The sequence below is a fragment of the Meriones unguiculatus genome, chromosome 10 (genome assembly GCF_030254825.1).
Source record: "Meriones unguiculatus strain TT.TT164.6M chromosome 10, Bangor_MerUng_6.1, whole genome shotgun sequence".
Classification (NCBI taxonomy): Eukaryota; Metazoa; Chordata; class Mammalia; order Rodentia; family Muridae; genus Meriones; species Meriones unguiculatus.
The window spans coordinates 5,009,988-5,028,461 of record NC_083358.1 but is presented as its reverse complement, the minus strand read 5'-3'; the positions used below and the strand labels follow the sequence as shown (position 1 = coordinate 5,028,461).

The window sequence follows — 18,474 nt, the reverse complement described above, 5'->3', positions numbered from 1 at the left end:
CTGTTACAATTTATCCTTCTCAGACGTCTGATGGCACTGAGGCTTGGCCGAAGGCTTCCCTTGGAAGTAGGCATTGGGAAACAATGTTTCGGTTCGCAGGGGCTGAGCAGGAGTGGACCCGAAGTGTGGACCTGGCGTGGTAAGGGTGAGGAGGGAGGTTGGTGGTGAGAGAGCTGGAAAGCGAAGTCTGAGGGAGCCTTCTTCCCTAGAACCCCTCCAACTGCTGGGCTGAGGACGGCCTCGAGGCTCAGAGGGAGGCTGACGAGAGCGCGGCTGTCACGGCTGTGGTGGTCGCCATGGAGTGGGGAAGAGGGGCACAGGTGGAAGTCAGGTCTCACAAAGCTTCCGGGGAACGTGATCAGGGATGCGCTGAACGTTGGCCGCAGGTGGGACTGATTTATCTACCCACCAGAGGAGTGTGTGTGTGTGTGTGTGTGTGTGTGTGTGTGTGTGTGTGTTGTCCTCTCAGGTAGGACTTTTGGAGCTTGAGCTGCACTTTAGATGTCACCATGGTGCTGTCCTTGGGGACAGCTGAATGTCAGTGCTGGAGTTGTGAGGAGTCAGGGGTTGCCATTGTGGAGCCATTCATTTGAGTTCAATTACCAGGGGTGGGAGCAAGAAAAGGCAATGCACCCCACCGCCCTGAGGCAGGAGACTGGAAGGCGCTCTAGTGAGCCAGAAGGGCGGCCGGTGTCATGAACCTCCTGGCCGGAGGCGGCAGCAGCGGGCGAAGCGGCGGGTGCAGCGTCGTAGCTGCGGCGGAATACAGTGTAGCCAGCCGGTCCGGTACAATGTAGCGGCAGCCAGGTAAGCCGCGCGGCGGCCTCCGGGGGCGTCTGGTGGGTCTGGTGGGGAAGCAGGCATGGGTGCAGATCTCCGCACGCAGTCGCCCGTGCTCGGGCTCCGCGATCCGGTTTGTGCGCGCACCCAAGGCGCGGAACTGGCAGAGGCCTCCAGCAAAGGCGTCCAGCTCCCGGCTGCCGCCTGCTGGCTCTCCGCTGTGCGCAAGGCCCCGATGACCTCATTGGTCCCCGCATTACGTGAGGCAGAGCTTAGCATCCACAGATGGGGGCCCCCTCCCCCAGCCACCGGCTGGCTGTCAGAAGCTGCGCCTGGGACTCCCGGCCCAAGGACCCGCGGGGATGTGCTCCCTCTACGATGTTGGGCTTCCCTGAGCCTCCGGTTTCACAACTCTGAAATGGGTGAGGAAGGTGGTGGAGACCTGCGTCCTCAGACGGAGCTCATCGTGTAGGGGGTAGAGTGGGAGTGAGGTGCACTTGGCTGCGCCTGCTTGGGTAGCTGAGAATGATTAACGCCGGCCCTGCCTGTCCCGGATTACCCGTCCATCCTTCTTACCGGCGGGAGCAGAAAGGATGTACCTTGTCCCTTCCCCGGGCCCCCTGTGGCCCTTGGACTAGCCCTTTTTGGTGGCTGAACCCGCAGGAACACACGGGAGGTGGGCTCTCGTTTTCAGTAACCGGTCCAAAGCTTCCACCCAGGGCCTCTGATGCCCCACGGACCCTTGGGCTTTACTCTGAGGCCCTCAGTTGTCAAGTTGTGACTTTATCTGCTTTGGGAGACGCCTCCGTAGGGGCTCGATGGAACGGAGTTTTGTTTTGTTCCCCCTTTCTCGAATCTCTCACGGCCAACCGTAACTTCTGGGCGCAGAGCTCCACCAGGCGGGTGAGGAAATAGGAGATGGTGTCATCCTCAAAGCCGTTGCTTTCCAGCAGCCCGCCTGTGCTGGGGTGTCGTCTGTTTGTTCTCAGCTGAAAGGGCAATACGCTTCTCCCAACTGGTACCAGACCAACTAGGCAGACGGGTCAAATGGCTCCATTGCTTAATTTACCCCTGCTTTTGTTCCAGGTCAGGTGGCCATGCCAGTTAGGAAATGCACAAGGGAACCATTTTCCTGGGAAAGGCGGCCCAGAGGAGAGTTGCTGGCAAGGGTTTTTCTCAAGGTCTTTTGTGCCCCTCTGACTGTACTCTGAAACACCAGGAGGGTTCCAGAGATGGCTTCTGGGAGTGGCTCCTGCCCTACACTTCCATTCTTCCTGTCAGCCTTGGCCTTCTCCCTGACGTCCAGGCAAGAGAGTAGGACCATACATTGATTGGTTTTGTTATTTTAATAAATTCTTATTATTACATTAATTTATTTACTTATTTTGTGTGTATATGTGTGTGGGCACAAGCGTGTCCCTGGCCCACATGTGGAGGTCAGAGGACAGCTTGCAGGAATCAATTCTCTCCTTCCACCTTGTAGGTCCTGGGGTTCACCTTAGGCCGTCAGACGTAGCACCAAGTACCTTTAGCCACTGAGCCATCTCACAGGTCCTTACCCCTGGATTTAAATCAGAGTTGCCCAAGTCTCAGAAATGATGACAGTAATAATTGCAACTGGTGTTTATTAGGTGCTTACCATATTCTGGCGAGTGCCCTTGGTTACATGTGTGTCTGTGTACCCCTTACATACCTGGTGCCACTGGAGGCTAAAAAAAGATGCTAGGTTCCGGAACTGGAGTTAAAGATGGTTGTGAGCAGCTAGGTGTCCTGGGAGTCAGATCCGGTCCTCTGGAAGAGCAGGGAGTTCTCTCAACAGCTGGGCCATCTCCTCATCCCCTTGCTCTTGGACCTGTTTTATTAATGAAGTTAATCATTACAAAAATCCTGATACCAGACCCCATGGAGATTGTCCCGATGCTTATAGAAAAGAAGCCTGCCTGTGTGTGAGCTCTTAGGCTGAAGTTTTCATGGCAAAGGAGAGAATTTGGGCTCATGTTGGCTCATGCTGCCAACAGAGAAAAATGAAGGCATTTTGTCATTTTTTTTTCTTGCTTGTTGGTTGGTTGGTTGTTTTTTCCAAGACAGGGTTTCTCTGTGTAGCCCTGGCTGTCCTGGCACTTGCCCTGTAGACCAGGCTGGCTTCGAACTCAGATCTGCTCACTTCTGCCTCCTGAGTGCTGGGATTACAGGCATACGCTGCTGCGCCCAGCTTACAATTTTTAAAGAAATGTCCTTCTCATGGTTGAAGGGGATTTCCCATGTAAAATGGAGATAAATGGCCAGTTTGTCCCTGGAGACCTCCTGTCATTATCCTCTGCCTGGTGGAGTTTTCTCTTGCAGTAAGAGGATGGGCAATGGGCTATCCCATAGACTGCTAGTAAGAGAGGAGAGGAAATGGTGAATAACAGGCTTTATGGATTAAGGGCGAGAGTCTGTCTCTTTTCCCGTGAGTCCCCTATTACTGCTTAGCCCTACATGGTATCATTATAATTCTGTATTTGAGGCGTGAGGGATTGGGACCAGAGAAAGGCTGCAAGGCCAGCAGAGCTGGTGTTCAGGCTGAGCTGACTGGAGTGATCTATTAGGATCTATTTTGGCTGCAAGAGACAGAACTCCCCCCCCCTTGTTTTTTCAGAGACAGGGTTTCTCTGTATAGCCCTGGGCTCACTTTGTGGATCAGGCTGGCCTTGAACTCGGAGAGCTCCACCTACCTCTGCCTCTGCTGGGGTTATAGGCGTGCACCACGCCCGCTTGCTCTAATCTCTAAGAGCAGGGAAGGCGTTAGGGCTTAGTTTATTCCTGACTGTAGCGTGGCAAAAGCACAGTTGTACCAGGCACCTATGACACAGCTCCAAACTCGCCTCCTGGCTTCCTATCCTAACAGCAAACCTTGAATAGAGGACTTTGTTGTTGTTTTTTTTTCAAGATACAGTTTCTTTTTGTAGCCCTTGCTATCCTAGAACTGGCTCTGTAGACCAGGCTAGCCTATAACTCAGATCCACCTGCCTCTGCCTCCCAGAGTGCCGGGATTACAGGCGTGAACAGGTCTGTGAACTGATTTCACCCACAGTGACCCACTTCTGGAAGGAGAAACAGAGGTGGAGAGAAGCTACGGAATGTGCCCTGACTAGATAAGCAGAGACCTGCATTCCAACTGCTCCTGTTTCATTCAGACACAGCCCCTCCCTTTCTGCCAGGAACCGACAGCCTGGTGTTCCCAGTGTGGGCTGAGCCCTGGGGAGGGGAAGGAGCGCCGGTCGATCTTGACTTTCTGAGAAGCCGGAACCTGAACACTTCCTGCTACACGGATGGGACCCCGGGCAGGGAGCTGTGGGGAAAGCTTAGACCACGGGGTTCTGCAGCAGGGTGGGACACGCGCCTGAGAGGTACAACCCCACACTAGTGGAATTGCTGGGGCCAGCGAAGGGTGCTAGGTCACCCTGACTTGGTTTGACTCCAGGGTATTCACTGGTGCACACTCTAACACGGAGGTTCTTTTGGGACGTTCTGCTTTGTACTGAACACCTCAAGGGATAGGAAGGACGATCCCATTTCAAGAGGTGTGGCTCAAAGGCATCGGCTAGCAGCAAAGGGCCGGGCTGGAGTGGGGCCAAGTGAGAAATTGGTCATCTGAGGCCTAGCAAGGAGCCTTCTGAGGACCCCAAGGCTGTACCGGCCCCACAGCAGCTGGTACCGAAGGAGCCCCTGCACAGGGGCATGATCTTGGGGTCCAGACTTTCCCTCAGGCAACCTGGGATAAGCCTGTACCCCGGGACTGGTCCTTATTACTGGGGGTTCTTCTGAGAGCACACTGCCAGGGGAGCATGGTTGGGGTAGCCCAGGGACTTGGTAGGGGTAAGGATCGAGGCTGCTTTGGGGGACTGCCTTGCACTAGCCCTTTAGCCCCAGCTTCTGGGAAGTGAAAGAGGCAGGGCATTGGAGAGGGTAAGCTGTGGGGAGCCCGGGACCCGGACGCTCACCTCCGCCGTGCTGGACCCTGCAGGTGGGATGCTATGGAATATGATGAGAAGCTGGCTCGCTTCCGGCAGGCCCACCTCAACCCCTTCAACAAACAGCCTGGACCAAAGCATCATGAACAGGAACCCAGTGAGAAGGCCCAAGAAATCACTTCAGAAGGTGAGCATCCGTGTAGGGTGAGGGCTGTGTAGATTGTCTGACACCTTAATTCATTTGCTTTCTTTACCAGAGTGGACACTCGAGAGCATTGGTTCTCAACCTGTGGGTTGTGACCCCTTTGGGTGGGGTTTAACAGCCCTTTCACAGGGGTCACCTAGGACCATCAGGAAATACAGATCTTTACATTATGGCTTATAACAGCAGCAAAATTACAGTTGTGAAATAGCAATGAAAATAGTATTTTGGTGGGTGGTCACCACAGCATGAAGAGCAGCGTTTGGAAGGCAGGGAACCACTGGTCTAGAGGGCAGGGGTCTGAGTCTGGAGGGTCACCGCTGAGGCCCAGGAGGTTGCTCTGTAGACGTTGGAACAAACTCGGGACTGAGGTCTAGGGAGACGAGTCTGCTGGATGCAGTGTTTTTGGGAAGACCCTCACCTTCTTGGGATCAGAGAGGCAGGAGGGCAGGAATTCTGGGTAGGGTAGGCAGGGGGTGCTTGGGGTCAGGGTGGTTGTTAGGGTGACCAGGAAGAACTTAATGAAATTTGTGGCGTAGCCAGTCAGCGCTTTCCAGCTGTTTACACAGGGAGCATCTGCCTTAGAAATTGGGATTCTTTGTTTGTTTATTTTGAGACTGGGTCCATCTGTGTAGCCAAGGCTGGCCCCAAACTGAAATAGGTGACTCTGTGTCAGCCTCCCAGGTGCTGGCCACACCCAGTTTGGGATGCTTCTATAATACTATCTTGTGGGCCACTCTGTACTTCCCAGTGTTGGTTCACAAGTCTTTTTTGGGGGGCTGGGAGGGGGGGAGAAGCACACAAGAGTCAGACTTCCTACGAGGGGATCAGAAATGGGAACCCCACTTCTTCACTGGTCTTCACGGTGAGGCAGAGTCCTTTACAAATGCCGACCAGATGAAGCAAGAGTGGTGCCTGGCTTTCCCCAGCCCCCACTTTCTGTGGACTCCCCTGCACCCCTGGCTCAGTCCTATCCAGCCCAGCTGCCTCCCTAGGTGATGAGGAGACAGGCCGCAGGTGGACCTCTCCATCCTTCATGCCTGTGCTCTTTCTCCAGAGACCCTGCCTGAGCTGCCAGCCGGGGAACCTGACTTCCGTTTCTCTGAGCGCGTGATGGATCTCGGCCTGTCTGAAGACCACTTCTCCCGCCCTGTGGTAAGCTGTGGAGTCTGGACCCTGGGGTGTTACCCTCATGACAGCACTTGCAGGTGGCCAGTGGTTCAGACACTCTCGTGAGTTGGTACAGGTTCCCTTCTGGCTAGCCACTGCCATCGGGCCCCCAAGTCACCTGGGTTTAGACTCTGAACCATTCACGGCACCCGGCCCTCATCTTCCAAATCTGAGAGTCTGGAGACAGCTTGGGTTTGAGGAAGGAGGCGAGGCTCCTCTTTCCTCCTCAGTTTCAGGATCTTCAGAAATGAGTGTGAGAGTGTGTGGAGTCCCCAGGAGTCTTGTATAAACAGCACTTTCCAGGGCCGTGCTGTCCGGCTTGTTCCGTATTACGTTCAACAAAGGCTTGTTTTGAAGAGAAAAGTATGTTTGAAAGCCCTTTAGTTTTGTGCAAAGTATCTCTACCTTATTTGACAGAAACAGGGTAAATTTATCTATCTCTCTATCTATCTGGTATGTTCAGACAGGGCTTCTCTGTAGCGCTGGCTGAAACTCTGTAGACCAGGTTGGCCTTGAATTCAGAGGTCCACCCACCTCTCCCTGTGCTGAGATTAAAGGTAATCCTTTAAACCTCTGAAGGTGGTGATCCAGCCTTCAACTCGCTCTGTAGCACAGGCTGGTCTTGACTGTTTTATCCTTCTGCCTCAGCCTCTGAGGTAGTTGAATTGCATGTTCATGTCCTTCAGCCCAGAGAGTCTGACGTCTTTTGTAACGTGCCTCGCTCACACTTCTGCTTAGCCACAAAATGAGCTCCAAAGAGGAAGGACATCACTACCTTTCTGCCTGAGTCTTTAGGAAGGCTGTCACATGGAAGGAGGAGGGTATCTTAGCACAGAGTCAGGTGACCCTCCCTGCCCTGAGCCTGACCTTCTCAGTGGAAGCAGAGCCTTCCAGGTGTGAGGCCTTAGCCAGACTCCGAGCTTCTGGGTCAGTGTGTGAGGAAAGCATCCAGAAGTGTTGAGTCTGGGGTGAGTGTGCACGGTTAGGCTGCTTTGCTAGCTTCCTTTAAGCCTTCCTCATTTTCTCAACTTTTCTTTTTAGAAATGAAACAGCATGACTAAAAAAGCTATTGGTGGAAGGGTTTCTAAAGAGGAAGTGTGTACTTATGTGTGCAATCTTGGGGGCCTCTGGAATGTTAGATAAGCATGTTGGGAGCAACACCCCCTGCTCTTGGAAGTCATGCCCAAGACAGAGTTTCTCTGTGTAGCCCTGGCTGTCCTAGAACTCACTCTACAGACCAACCCAGCCTCAAACTCAGATCAGCCTGCCTCTGCTTCCCAAAAACTGGGATTAGAATTGTGAGCCGTCAGGCCCTGCATTTTTTAAATTTTTTCTTAATTGTGTGTTTGGTGTATGTATCTTAAACAAGCTCATGTGTATATGACATGTGTAGAGGCCAGCTGTCAATGTCAGGTGTCTTCCTCTATTGCTATCCACCTTATCGATCTATCTGTCTATCTCTCTCTTCTCTATCTATCCATCTATTTTTTTCTTTTTTGGTTTCTCTTGGCTTGGCTTAACTTGGCTGTCCTAGCTCTGTAGACCAGGCTGGCCTTGAACTCTTAGAGATACATCTGCCTCTGCCTCCCAAGTGCTAGGATTAAAGGTGTGTGTCACCATCTGGTTCCTCTCATCTCTTTGAGATAGGGTTTCTCTGTGTAGCCCTGGCCAACCTGGTACTCGCTCTGTAGGGCAGACTGGCCTTGGATTGATTGGAGATTCGCTTGCCTCGCTTGCTCTGCCTCTTTTATTTGTTTACTTTGAGACAGTCTCTCACTGACCTGGAGCTTACTTGTTCAACAAGAATAGCTGTCCAAGGAACTTCAGGCATCATCCTGTTTCCATTTCCCCAGCGCTGGGATTACAGATGTGGCCAGCATTTGATCTGTGTGCTGGGGGGGGTCAGACTTGCGTGGGAAGCAGCACTTTACTGATTGAGTCATCTCCCCAGCCCCTTGTTTTCTCTTTAAGATGGTCTCAAGTAGCTCAGGTTGGTTTCAAACTTGCTATGTAGCTGAGGATGACTTTTAGCTCCTTCCCTCCCCCTTTATTTTTTTGTTTTGTTTTTTGAGTCAGGGTTTCTCTGTGTAACAAGCTTTAGCTGTCTTTGACTTGCTTTGTAGACCAGGCTGGCCTCGAACTCACAGAGATCCGCCTGCCTCTGCCTCCCTGAATGCTGGGATTAGAGGCTTGCGCCACCAAGCTTGGCTGTTTGCTTTTTTAAGACAGGGTTTCTCTGTGTAACCCTAGCTGTCCTGGAACTCACTATGTAGACCAGGCTGGACTCAAACTCAGAGATCTGCTTGGCTCTGCCTCCCCAGTGCTGGATTAAAGGAGTACGCCGCCACTGCCTGGTGTGTGGGCTCCCTAACTCTCCTGGCCCTTGAGCTTGTCTTCATGTGGGTGAGGGAGCTGAGGCCTGCTCTGTCCCTTACTCATGAGGACAGGCTCACCTTCTACTGGGAGGCACTTCCAGGCGGCCCTCTGAGCGCTGCATTCCAACCTGGGTAGGGTCTCTTCCTGGCCTCCGATGTGGAGCAGCTGCGGCAGGCGATAGAAGAATGCAAGCAGGCGATCCTGGAGCTGCCGGAGCAGTCGGAGAAGCAGAAGGACGCCGTGGTTAGGCTGATCCACCTCCGGCTGAAGCTGCAGGAGCTGAAGGTGCGTGCTGACCTGCTCTCCCGCAGAGAGCTGAAATGACGGGAGGCTACGGGACAGCGAGGTCTCCTCCTGAGGTGGCTCTTCCCTGTTCGCTGAGAGGCCTACGCAGGGATGGAAAAGCCAGGTGAAAGTAGAGGCTAGCTGCTTCCCTGATAGAACAGCCCCTCTTGATTGGGAGGGACCAATCTAAGGCGCTTACAGTGAAAAAGAATTGTTTTGTTAACCGTTTGCGTGGAGGGGAGCTTCCACAGTGTCTTTCTTTCTGCCTCGTCTTTAGTCAACCTTCAGGCATCCCTCAGAGGTGGCGGAGATGGCCTCGGCAATTGATACCCATCTTCCCACAAGTCCGCCCTTCTCAGTGTGGGCAGGCCAGTCAGGACTGATTGGCTAGGCCTGGGTCACAAGCTTAGCCAACATTCACAGTGATTGGCTAGAAATACGTGCTCATTCCTGAAACTGTCACAGCCGTGGGTTAGTTTTGCGATCACCTACGGAGACAAGTGTGTTGACCAACTCCTCTCTGAGTTGTCTGACCTAGGAGGGGAGATCACCTGAGCGTGTCAACCAGAGGAGAGGGTGTGTCACGGAATCCAAACCCCACGGAAGTTCAGGATCAGTCCTGAGTCTGTGGTTTTTGGCTCGGCTGTCACCGTGCTCCCTGTCCCGACTCTGAGCCTCTGGGAGTTTAAAGTGCAGTATTGATTAGGAAATAGGTGAAGATATGCATGGTAGGAAGCACATCCCAAGAGAGAGTAGTTCAAGGAGATACGCGTGCAGTTTTCCTCAAGAAAACTGCACAGTGGCTCCAGGCAGCAGCCAGAAATCTCAGGACCCTGAGGCATTCTTTCTGGTACTCTGCCAGATCCTGAAGGGAGCGCCAGGCACCCTGCCGAAACAAATGAAACTAGTGGAAGGGCTGGAAGGGCGGAGGTACCTGCCCTCCTGCTTACAGCCCCTGGGTGCAAAGAGTCTGGAGAAAGTTGTGTGGGTTCTCAAGGGTTGATACCTAATTTAGTCGCTGAGGAGAGAAGGGAACATGCATGGGCTGACATTCAGAATCTCTGCGGCAGGCAGTTCCTGGAAGGCCTGGGTTGGGGCTCTGGCACGAAGGGGAGGAGCTGCAGCTTAACTCACCTGGGACTGTGCTATTGCTTTGCCCTGCAGGATCCCAATGAGGAGGAGCCCAATATCCGGGTTCTCCTGGAGCACCGCTTCTACAAGGAGAAGAGCAAGAGTGTCAAGCAAACCTGCGATAAGTGCAGCACCATCATCTGGGGCCTCATCCAGACCTGGTACACCTGCACAGGTGGGCCACGACCCAGACCCCTCCCACCACTCTCTAGACTAGGCCGATGGCGGAGCTTGCTGTGCTGGAGATGAGGGGAGACCAGCGTGCCCGCCTTTGCTGGCCCCGCGCCTAGATCTGAGTTGTTTAGTATAGTGGCGAATCACAGGGTGGCTTTAAAGTGTAAGTCCACCGAGTTGAATCCTCGGCTTAGTGTCACTACTGGCTTTACAAATGCTCAGTGGCCGCGTGAGCGTGGAGGCTGCTGTATTGGGAAGCGCGGAGAGAACATCGCAGAATGATGGTTCTGTGTGAGGAACCGGATTGGGAAGTGACCCGCTATGTCAGATGGTGCTGGGAAAGGAAAATGGAGAGGGAATAATGTTTATAGGGTGCAGTGGGTATTATATTTGGTAGAATGAAAATACTCTCGTGGCAATTTTAGCGAGCCCTTGGAGGTCAGCCAGGAGTGAATCTAAGGATGAAGGATGCTGTACGGGGGGAATCCTGTGTGCAAAGGTTGATACGTGCCCATTGCCTTTGAGAGGAGCATCATGGTTAAGGGGCGGCGTACTTACGGGAGACCAAGGGTGTTTCTGTATGTGCAGTGAGGGCTGCAAAGTTGAGCAGAACGGAGGAGAGGACAGTTGAGATGTAAGCGAGGAAATGTCACTGGATAGTTGGGGTTTGATGGATGCTGATGGAACGTTGCCTCTAGATGTGTGAGTCACGAATTAAGACAAAGCTTGGGGTCCAGACACATGAGGACCATTGAGATGCTGAGACAGGCAGTAGTCCCGGGAGAAAGTCTTAGCTGCTGTGAACACTGGAGGGCGGAGCCGAGTGGGGGGGTCCAGCTGAAGGTGCTCCTAGGCCGAGGCGATCCACACAGCTTCTGAGAGACATGTGTGTTTTCCTGCCGCAGGGTGTTATTATCGGTGTCACAGCAAGTGCCTGAACCTCATCTCCAAACCCTGTGTCAGCTCTAAGGTCAGCCACCAGGCCGAGTATGAGCTGAACATCTGCCCCGAGGCCGGGCTGGACAGCCAGGACTACCGCTGTGCAGAGTGCCGCGCCCCCATCTCTCTGCGTGAGTGAAGGAGGGGTCTCCTTCCACCCAGAGCACAGTGCAGAGCTGATCCAGGAAGGGCACCTGCTTGTTGTGGGAGAAAGCTGTCCTAAAGCAGCTGAGTGAGGGCCTGGGGCCAGCACGGTCCGTGGGCCTTGGTTGGCATGAGGAAGGGAGGTTACTGGCATCCCTTCAGTTCCCATGGGAACAGGCAGCTTCTGGCTGTTTTGTGGCTTATCTAGACCTCTCCCGGGCTAGTCTCTCATCTCTGACTTCAGCACCTCAACTCAGAGACAAGGACTAGGGGAAAACAGCCGACCAACCAAACGAATGAACACTATAGCTCTGGGGATGTGAGTCAATAGAAGGATGCTTGCTCCGCGTATGTCAGGCTCTCGGTTCTGCCCCAGAGCTGCAGAAGAAAAGAAAATGTGGCAAAATAACCACACCCTAGAGGTGGAAATATTAGCTGTTGACTTACAGGGTCCATTCAGGGGTTCTTTCTATCTTACCTCACTGATGAGCAGTCAGGGTGCTGAGACACCGAGGGTGACTTAGGGCGTCTCGGGGAGAACTGGTAAGTCAAGTCTAGAGGGCAGACCCCCTAGCTCAGCTCACTCTCTCCTGCAGCCGTGGAGAGGGAAGCTGGACCACACGGTGTCAGCCCTTGGGCGTGGGAGGCAGACCTGAGTGCCCAGTGGCTACCCTGACCTTGTAACAACCCGGCCCCCACAGGAGGCGTGCCCAGCGAGGCCCGGCAGTGTGACTACACGGGCCAGTACTACTGCAGCCACTGCCACTGGAACGACCTGGCCGTCATCCCCGCTCGAGTGGTGCACAACTGGGACTTCGAGCCACGCAAGGTTGGGCTTTGGAGGTTGGGGGGTGGGGAGCAGGGCGAAGGGGGAGAAGGGGCAGTCCTAGCCCGGCACGCTGCTCACTGAGCTCTCCTGCAGGTGTCCCGCTGCAGCATGCGCTACCTGGCGCTGATGTTGTCTCGGCCAGTGCTCCGGCTCCGCGAGATTAACCCTCTGCTGTTCAACTACGTGGAAGAGCTGGTGGAGATCCGGGTGAGGCCAGGCCCCCGTTAGGTCGGGATGGATTTGTCTCCCCGTGGGAGGTTTTGTTTAGTCTTGTCTTGTTTTTGTTTGTTTGGTTTGGTTTTCCAAGACAGGGTTTCTCTGTGTAGCCCTGGCTGTCCTGGCACTCACTGTGTAGACCAGGCTGGTCAGAGATCCGCCTGCCCCTGCCTCCCAAGTGCTGGGATCAAAGGCGTGCGCCGCCACTCCTGGTTCCTATGGGAGGTTTTGAGCGGAGGGGCTGCTCCTTTCACAGGCCTCTTTGTTATCTGCTGGAGCAGAAGTGTTACAACCATAGAGACAATGTTAAATTCTCCAATAATCTCACTGAAAAGTAGGGTGGTGTTTCATCCCTGTGATGTTAGCACTGGGGAGCTGGGGAAGGAGGATTACCAGTGTGAGGTCAGCCTGAACTCCAATAGTCAGAGCCTGTCAAAAAGTGTGTGTGTGTGTGTGTGTGTGTGTGTGTGTGTGTGTGTAAGAGAGAGACAGTTTTAATTCTATTCATTAATCAACCATCTATCCCTCGATTTATCTATCGATATGTCAGTCTATCTATCTGTCTGTCTATCTGTCTAGGTGGGCATGTAGCTCAGTTGTTAGAATGCTAGTTTAGATGCAGGAAGCAGAGGGTTCAGTTCCAGGATTGTATAGATCTGGCATAGAGCATGCAGCTCAGGCTGACCTTGCATTTGATATATAGCTGAGGTTGGTCTTCAACTCCTGACCCTCCTGTCTCTCTCTCCCAAGTGTGGGATTACAGCAGGTATAATCTAATAGCATGTTTTCCTCAGCCCGATAGAACCAAAATATTATTATAATATACAATCAACATACAAAGTTGCCAAGATATTTTACTCTTTTTTTGTGTTCTCGATGACTTTGAATTCTAGTATGGATATACCCTATACTTACAGCAATACAGGTGAAGGCTGAGCATTTTCAGCAGCTCTATGTGGCTTTTGGCCAGTCATAGCCAGAAGTTAGAAATCAGCAGACACTGTAGTTCAGGCAGGAAGTGATGTCGTGAACAATATAGTAGAAAGATCTTCCATGTTTTAGGGGAGGAGCCTGAGGCAGAGCAGGATGAATGGTCAAGGCCAAGGTACTGATGAGGGATATGGGGCCTGCCTAGGATTTTGGATGTGGCTCAGCCCATCCTGGGGCAGTGGGTGGGCTCACTGTTTGTGAAATGGGCTGAGTAACTTGCAAGGGAGGTCTCAAGAGCAGCATGTGATGAGCCTCAGGCTCCAGTGTAGCTCAGAAACTGATTTGCTCTTGAGGTTGGATAAACCAATCAAGTGTAGGACCACCTGGTGGAATCTGAGGGTACCTTCCCCAGTCCCTGCTGACCCCCAGTGTAAGGAGAAGCCACCCTGTGGGTCTGGCCCCCTGACGCCAGTACGGAAGCAGCCCCTTAGCCTTCCGGAAGCAGCTGTGGTGTCAGCGTGCCACGGCTGACATGCCCACCTGTTGCCTGTGTCCGCAGAAGCTGCGCCAGGACATCCTGCTCATGAAGCCATACTTCATCACCTGCAAGGAGGCCATGGAGGCGCGGCTGCTGCTGCAGGTCAGATTGCTGGAGGGACAGGTCTCCGGCAGCCAGGGTGATGGAGGCCTTCATACCCAGATTTGTCAAATAGCACAGTAGATGTTACACTTCTAGCAGCCTTCCAAGTGGTTTGCTCTGGGAGTGTCACATCTAGAACAAGCTGTCAGTCTACACACAACAGTGTTCTCTGATGATCTCAGTTTGGGAAACTAAAGTAAATGATTCCTGTGTTTAGCCTTCATGGAGGTTAGCCTTCCCAGGCAGGTTGAACAAAATACAAGTTGTTTTGTTTTTTCCAGACAGGGTTTCTCTGTATATCCTTGACTGTCCTGGACTCACTCTGTAGACCAGGCTGGCCTCAAACTCACAGAGATATACCTGTCTCTGCCTCCCTGCATGCTGGGACTAAAAGGCATGCACCACGCCCAGCTTAAAATGCAAGGTTTTTGTTGTTGTTTTTGTTGGTTAGTTTGTTTGTTTTTGAGACAGGGTTTCTCTGTGTAGGGTTTCTTGGCTATCCTGGAACTCACTCTGTAGACCAGGCTGGCCTCAAACTCACAGAGATCTACCTGCCTCCCAGGTGCTTTGATTAAAGACATTCATTACTCCTGGCCAAAATACAAGTTTGTTTTTTTTTTTTTTTTTTTTTTTTTTTAGTTTTCCCAAAATATTTATATTTATTATACAGTGTTGACAAAATACAAGTTTTAAGACTCAGGTACTGCTTCACTCACTAAGTAATCTCAGACACTGGTCCAAATTATGGCCCTGGGAGAGTGGCCAGTGGGTCAGGAAGGCAAGGGAAACAGGTAATATGTCAGGGTGTGGGCACTGAGTCCAGAAGCAGGATGGGCAGGAGGTGGGAAGAAAAGGAAGCTGTTAAACAGAGACCAGGAAGAGGCAGTGGGGACGGGTGGGGTGCGCTGAACAGCCACTGCGGCTGGAGGGACATGATAGGTGTGTGGAATGGGGGCACACGTGGATCACGAAGTGCTGCTCAGGCTGTATATCTTCCCCTGGCCTCTCCAGGTTCTTGGGGTCCCCAAACAGAGCCCCTGTGAGACCTGTGGTTTCCACTCGAACCCTGGGCCCTGATATCAGGGGGGGCTGTGGGTGGCGAGTGGGGGACTTTGCTTTGCACTCGTCCTCACGCCTGCTGGGTCTCGGCAGCTCCAGGACCGACAGCATTTTGTGGAGAATGATGAGATGTACTCCATCCAGGACCTCCTGGAGGTCCACTTGGGCCGGCTCAGCTGCTCGCTCACTGAGACCCATACGCTCTTCGCCAAGCACATCAAGCTGGACTGTGAGGTAGGCCTCCCTGTCCCCTCGGGGGTCACGGCCCTGTCTAGAGCAGTCTCCAAGCCGCTCTGTCCTCCGGCCCCAGGGGCCAGGACCGGCGATACCCATCACACTGATTCCCTTTTCTGATTTTGTTATTTTTTGAGACAGGGTTTCTCTGTGTAGCCTTGGCTGTCCTGGTCACTTTGTAGAGCAGGCTAGCCCTAAACTCACAGTGATCCTCCTGCCTCTACCTCCTTGTGTGCTGGGATCGAAGGCGTGCACCACCACGCCCGGCTCACTGATACCCTTTTCGACAGCGGTGCCAAGCCAAGGGGTTCGTCTGTGAGCTCTGCAAGGAAGGCGATGTGCTGTTCCCCTTTGACAGCCACACATCAGTGTGCACCGACTGTTCAGCTGTCTTCCACAGGTGGGTGTGGCCTGCAACACTCTCGGCCTAGGTGCTCAGGCTCCTCCCTTGTCCTCTGTGGCCCTGCCCCCGGCACTGCTGCCCTTGGAAGAAGAGACACGCGCCTGATTTTTTACTGTCTGGCTTTCAGAGCCCCTTGCCCTGGTGCCTATGCCTAAATTAAAAGTTCTGTTAAGCGGCTGGGAATGTGGCCTAGCATGCATGGAACCTTGGGCTTGATTTCTAGCACAGAAGAGAGCTAAGCATAGCGGTACAGGCCTATAATCTTAGCACTTGGAAGGCAGAATCAGGAGGACCAAAGTTCAGTCATCCTGAGCCACACGGCAAGTTTGAGGCCAGCTTGAACCACATGAGACCCTGTCGCAAGAAAACAAAGTTCCGTTAGGAATGATCACCCGTGCTCGGCCACTGCAGCCTAAACTATGACCTCTGCAGCCTTCCTGGTCCTGACTTGCCCACAGAGCCAGCTCAATGCCTGGCTCTATTCCTGCATCAAAGTTGCTCCTTCTGGATCAGTACAGGCCAGATGGGCCCAAACCTGCACCTCCCTTCACCCTTGAATAGGGAAACAAGCTTTTTTAAAAATATTTGTTTTTTTATTTTATGTGCACTGCTGTTTTGCCTGCATATATGTCTGTATGAGGGTGTCAGACCTGGAGTTACAGACAGTTGTGAGCTGCCTTGTGGGCGCTGGGAATTGAACCTGGGTCCTCTGGGAGAGCAGCCAGTGCTTTTCACCACTGAGCCTTCTCTCCAGCCCCTCGAACAGAAAATGTTTAAAAGAAGGAGCCTGCAGAGCCGTGTTACATGTACTTTGATACACAGTTTGGGAAGCACCAAGGATGGAAGTTTCATACTGTCAGCACGTGGTAGTGATGGTTGCCTAAGTCAGAGCTCAGCAGGTAAAGGAGCGTGTGCTAAGCCCAGGGACTTGAGCTTGATCCCTGCAGCCTGCACGGTGGAAAGAGCCACCTCCTGCCAACTGTTCCTGTGTTCCACACATGGCATGTGTGTGCCTTTGCATGTGCAGGAACACACTCTTGCAGATAGAAGCTTGGAGCCTGAGTCTGCTGGTTGGAGTCCTCCTCTTTAGTGGAGGCCAGCATCTGCACACCCGGCACTGTGGCGAATCATGCTGGGATGCCGATTCTGCCCCTGCTCTATGGCTGTGAGCAGCTCTGGGCTTGATTGCCTGTTTGCAGAAAGACATTGAGGGCTAGCCTCAGAAGTAAAGGTTTCTGTGCAGAACCCAGCCTGTCTTTCTAACCGTAGGGACTGCTATTATGACAACTCAACCACATGCCCCAAGTGTGCCCGGCTCAACCTGAGGAAGCAGTCACTGTTCCAGGAGCCTGGTCTAGACATGGATGCCTAGAACCCCAGAGGAGAGCGCCAGGCTGGCTGTCACCCTGTTGGCGTTGCCAACCGGATGTCCGTTCTACCCTGGAGACTCCTGAGTGCGTTCTCCGGACCTCTTCTGGGCCAGAAGGAAGTGACTAGTGGCCATGGCACTCTCAATTCCCGGGTGCTTGCTGAGACCTGGAGTGTCTATACCTGGCTGTTTATTGGGTTTGCTGCTATAAAGGGACAAAATGCTGCCTCTGCCCCACTGTAGGGCTCCTTAGGCGGGGGAGCCTGGGTGTGGCTCCCCAAGAGAGGGGGGAAGTCCCTTTCCTATGGCACAGAGCCCTCCAGGCATTACAACGAATTCTTCTGCACCATAGAGATGGCCCTGGCCCTGTCTAGACCACCCTAACGACTGGTTGCCCACTTCAGAGGCCTGCCCAGTGAGACCAGAGGATGCCGCCTGAGGTTTAGCTCACCATGGATGACTTGGCTTCTGCTAGGAGGCTCCCATCCCTCTTAGCACTTGTCTCCTTGGGGGCCTCAGGTGTCCTCTGACTGGGGCTGTTTACGACGGTGTCCCACAGATCTTCCCAGCATCCCGAGGGTCGTCGCCACTGGTGTGTCAGTGCTGTGTTTCCCCCTTTTTGTACTATCGGGAGGGAAGGGAAGGGGTCTGTGGGGCTTCTCTTGGAAGGTGCCCCTGTTTCTGCCGTAGCCTAGTCCACTTTATCCTGGTGCTCTGAGCTGGGCAGCTAGGGGCCCACCTGAAGGGAGACATCTCAGCCTCCAGTTACATACATGGGGAGGTTCAAGGGCAGGTGAGCCTGTCAGCTATCATTGACCTATGTGGCATGGGGGGGGGCAGATTTTCCCACAGAGGTCTGTTCTATTGCTGTAGTGTTCTGCCTGTGTCTGAGTTTTGATTTAGGAGCCTGGGGCCAAGAGCTAGAAATATTTGCTTCAGCAAGACCCAAGCAGGAGGTCTATGGCCCATGTAGAGAGGTCCAGGCTTCAAAGGTGGGTAGGACCCACAGCTGTCCACTGAGGCACCTTCCACCTGTGTGCATACACCCCATAAATCCTATGGTTGAAGGGGTGTGGGGTGGAGGGGATCTCAAAACATGATTTCTGTCTTAATTCCCTGGGAAGCTGGAAGTTGCTTGCACTCCTTAGCTGTGAACTGCTGTTGACACACGCAGGTGTCAGAGGCCAGGGAGTGTCACAACTTGGATTGCCCTCACTTTTACGAGGCACAAGGAGGGACACCTTAACCAGCACGTTGAAGCTTAGCTGGCCTGTCTGAGGGATGGACGGACATGTTGCCACCTCCTTGCTCCGCTTTACCATAGGGTGGCTTTACTCTTGGCTGTCTTTTCTGTTTCCGTTTTCCCATATGGAAAATGGGAAAAGTGGAGTTGACCTACCTCGGGTGAGAGAGTCGAGAGTCCTTTGGGTGTGATGGGGTCAGCAATGGGTCCCTGTCCTGCTTCCTCTTTGGCATTAAAGAGGGTCTTAAAACCAAATGCCATTTTCCTACACCCCCAAATCTGTGTGTTTTCTTACCATTGTATCACATTTCTGTCCTGTGGCTATTGGCCCTTTCTCAGCCTCCTGTGTAATCAATACCACACGCTTCCAACTATAAATCATAGTGTCTAAAGAAAA

At 53.1% G+C, this 18,474-nt stretch overlaps 1 protein-coding gene across 5 annotated transcripts; it reads left to right on the top strand.

Moving 5' to 3' along the window:
• The first annotated feature begins 667 nt into the window (after window positions 1-667).
• Def8 (differentially expressed in FDCP 8 homolog) lies at window positions 668-18,474 on the top strand. 5 transcript variants are annotated; one of them, XM_060391811.1, is made up of 13 exons: window positions 755-807; window positions 1,867-2,086; window positions 4,787-4,920; window positions 5,993-6,090; window positions 8,617-8,766; window positions 9,931-10,072; window positions 10,977-11,141; window positions 11,856-11,983; window positions 12,077-12,190; window positions 13,689-13,769; window positions 14,922-15,062; window positions 15,353-15,462; window positions 16,735-18,474. In XM_060391811.1, the coding sequence occupies exons 2-13, from the start codon at window positions 2,013-2,015 to the stop codon at window positions 16,835-16,837; spliced, it is 1,440 nt and encodes a 479-aa protein (XP_060247794.1). In that variant the 5' UTR covers window positions 755-807; window positions 1,867-2,012; the 3' UTR covers window positions 16,838-18,474. The 5 variants fall into 5 exon arrangements, with proteins under 5 accessions (XP_021486897.1, XP_060247794.1, XP_060247793.1 ...); XM_060391810.1 differs by lacking the exon at window positions 755-807 and adding an exon at window positions 848-1,202; XM_021631222.2 differs by lacking the exon at window positions 1,867-2,086 and having other exon boundaries at window positions 668-807.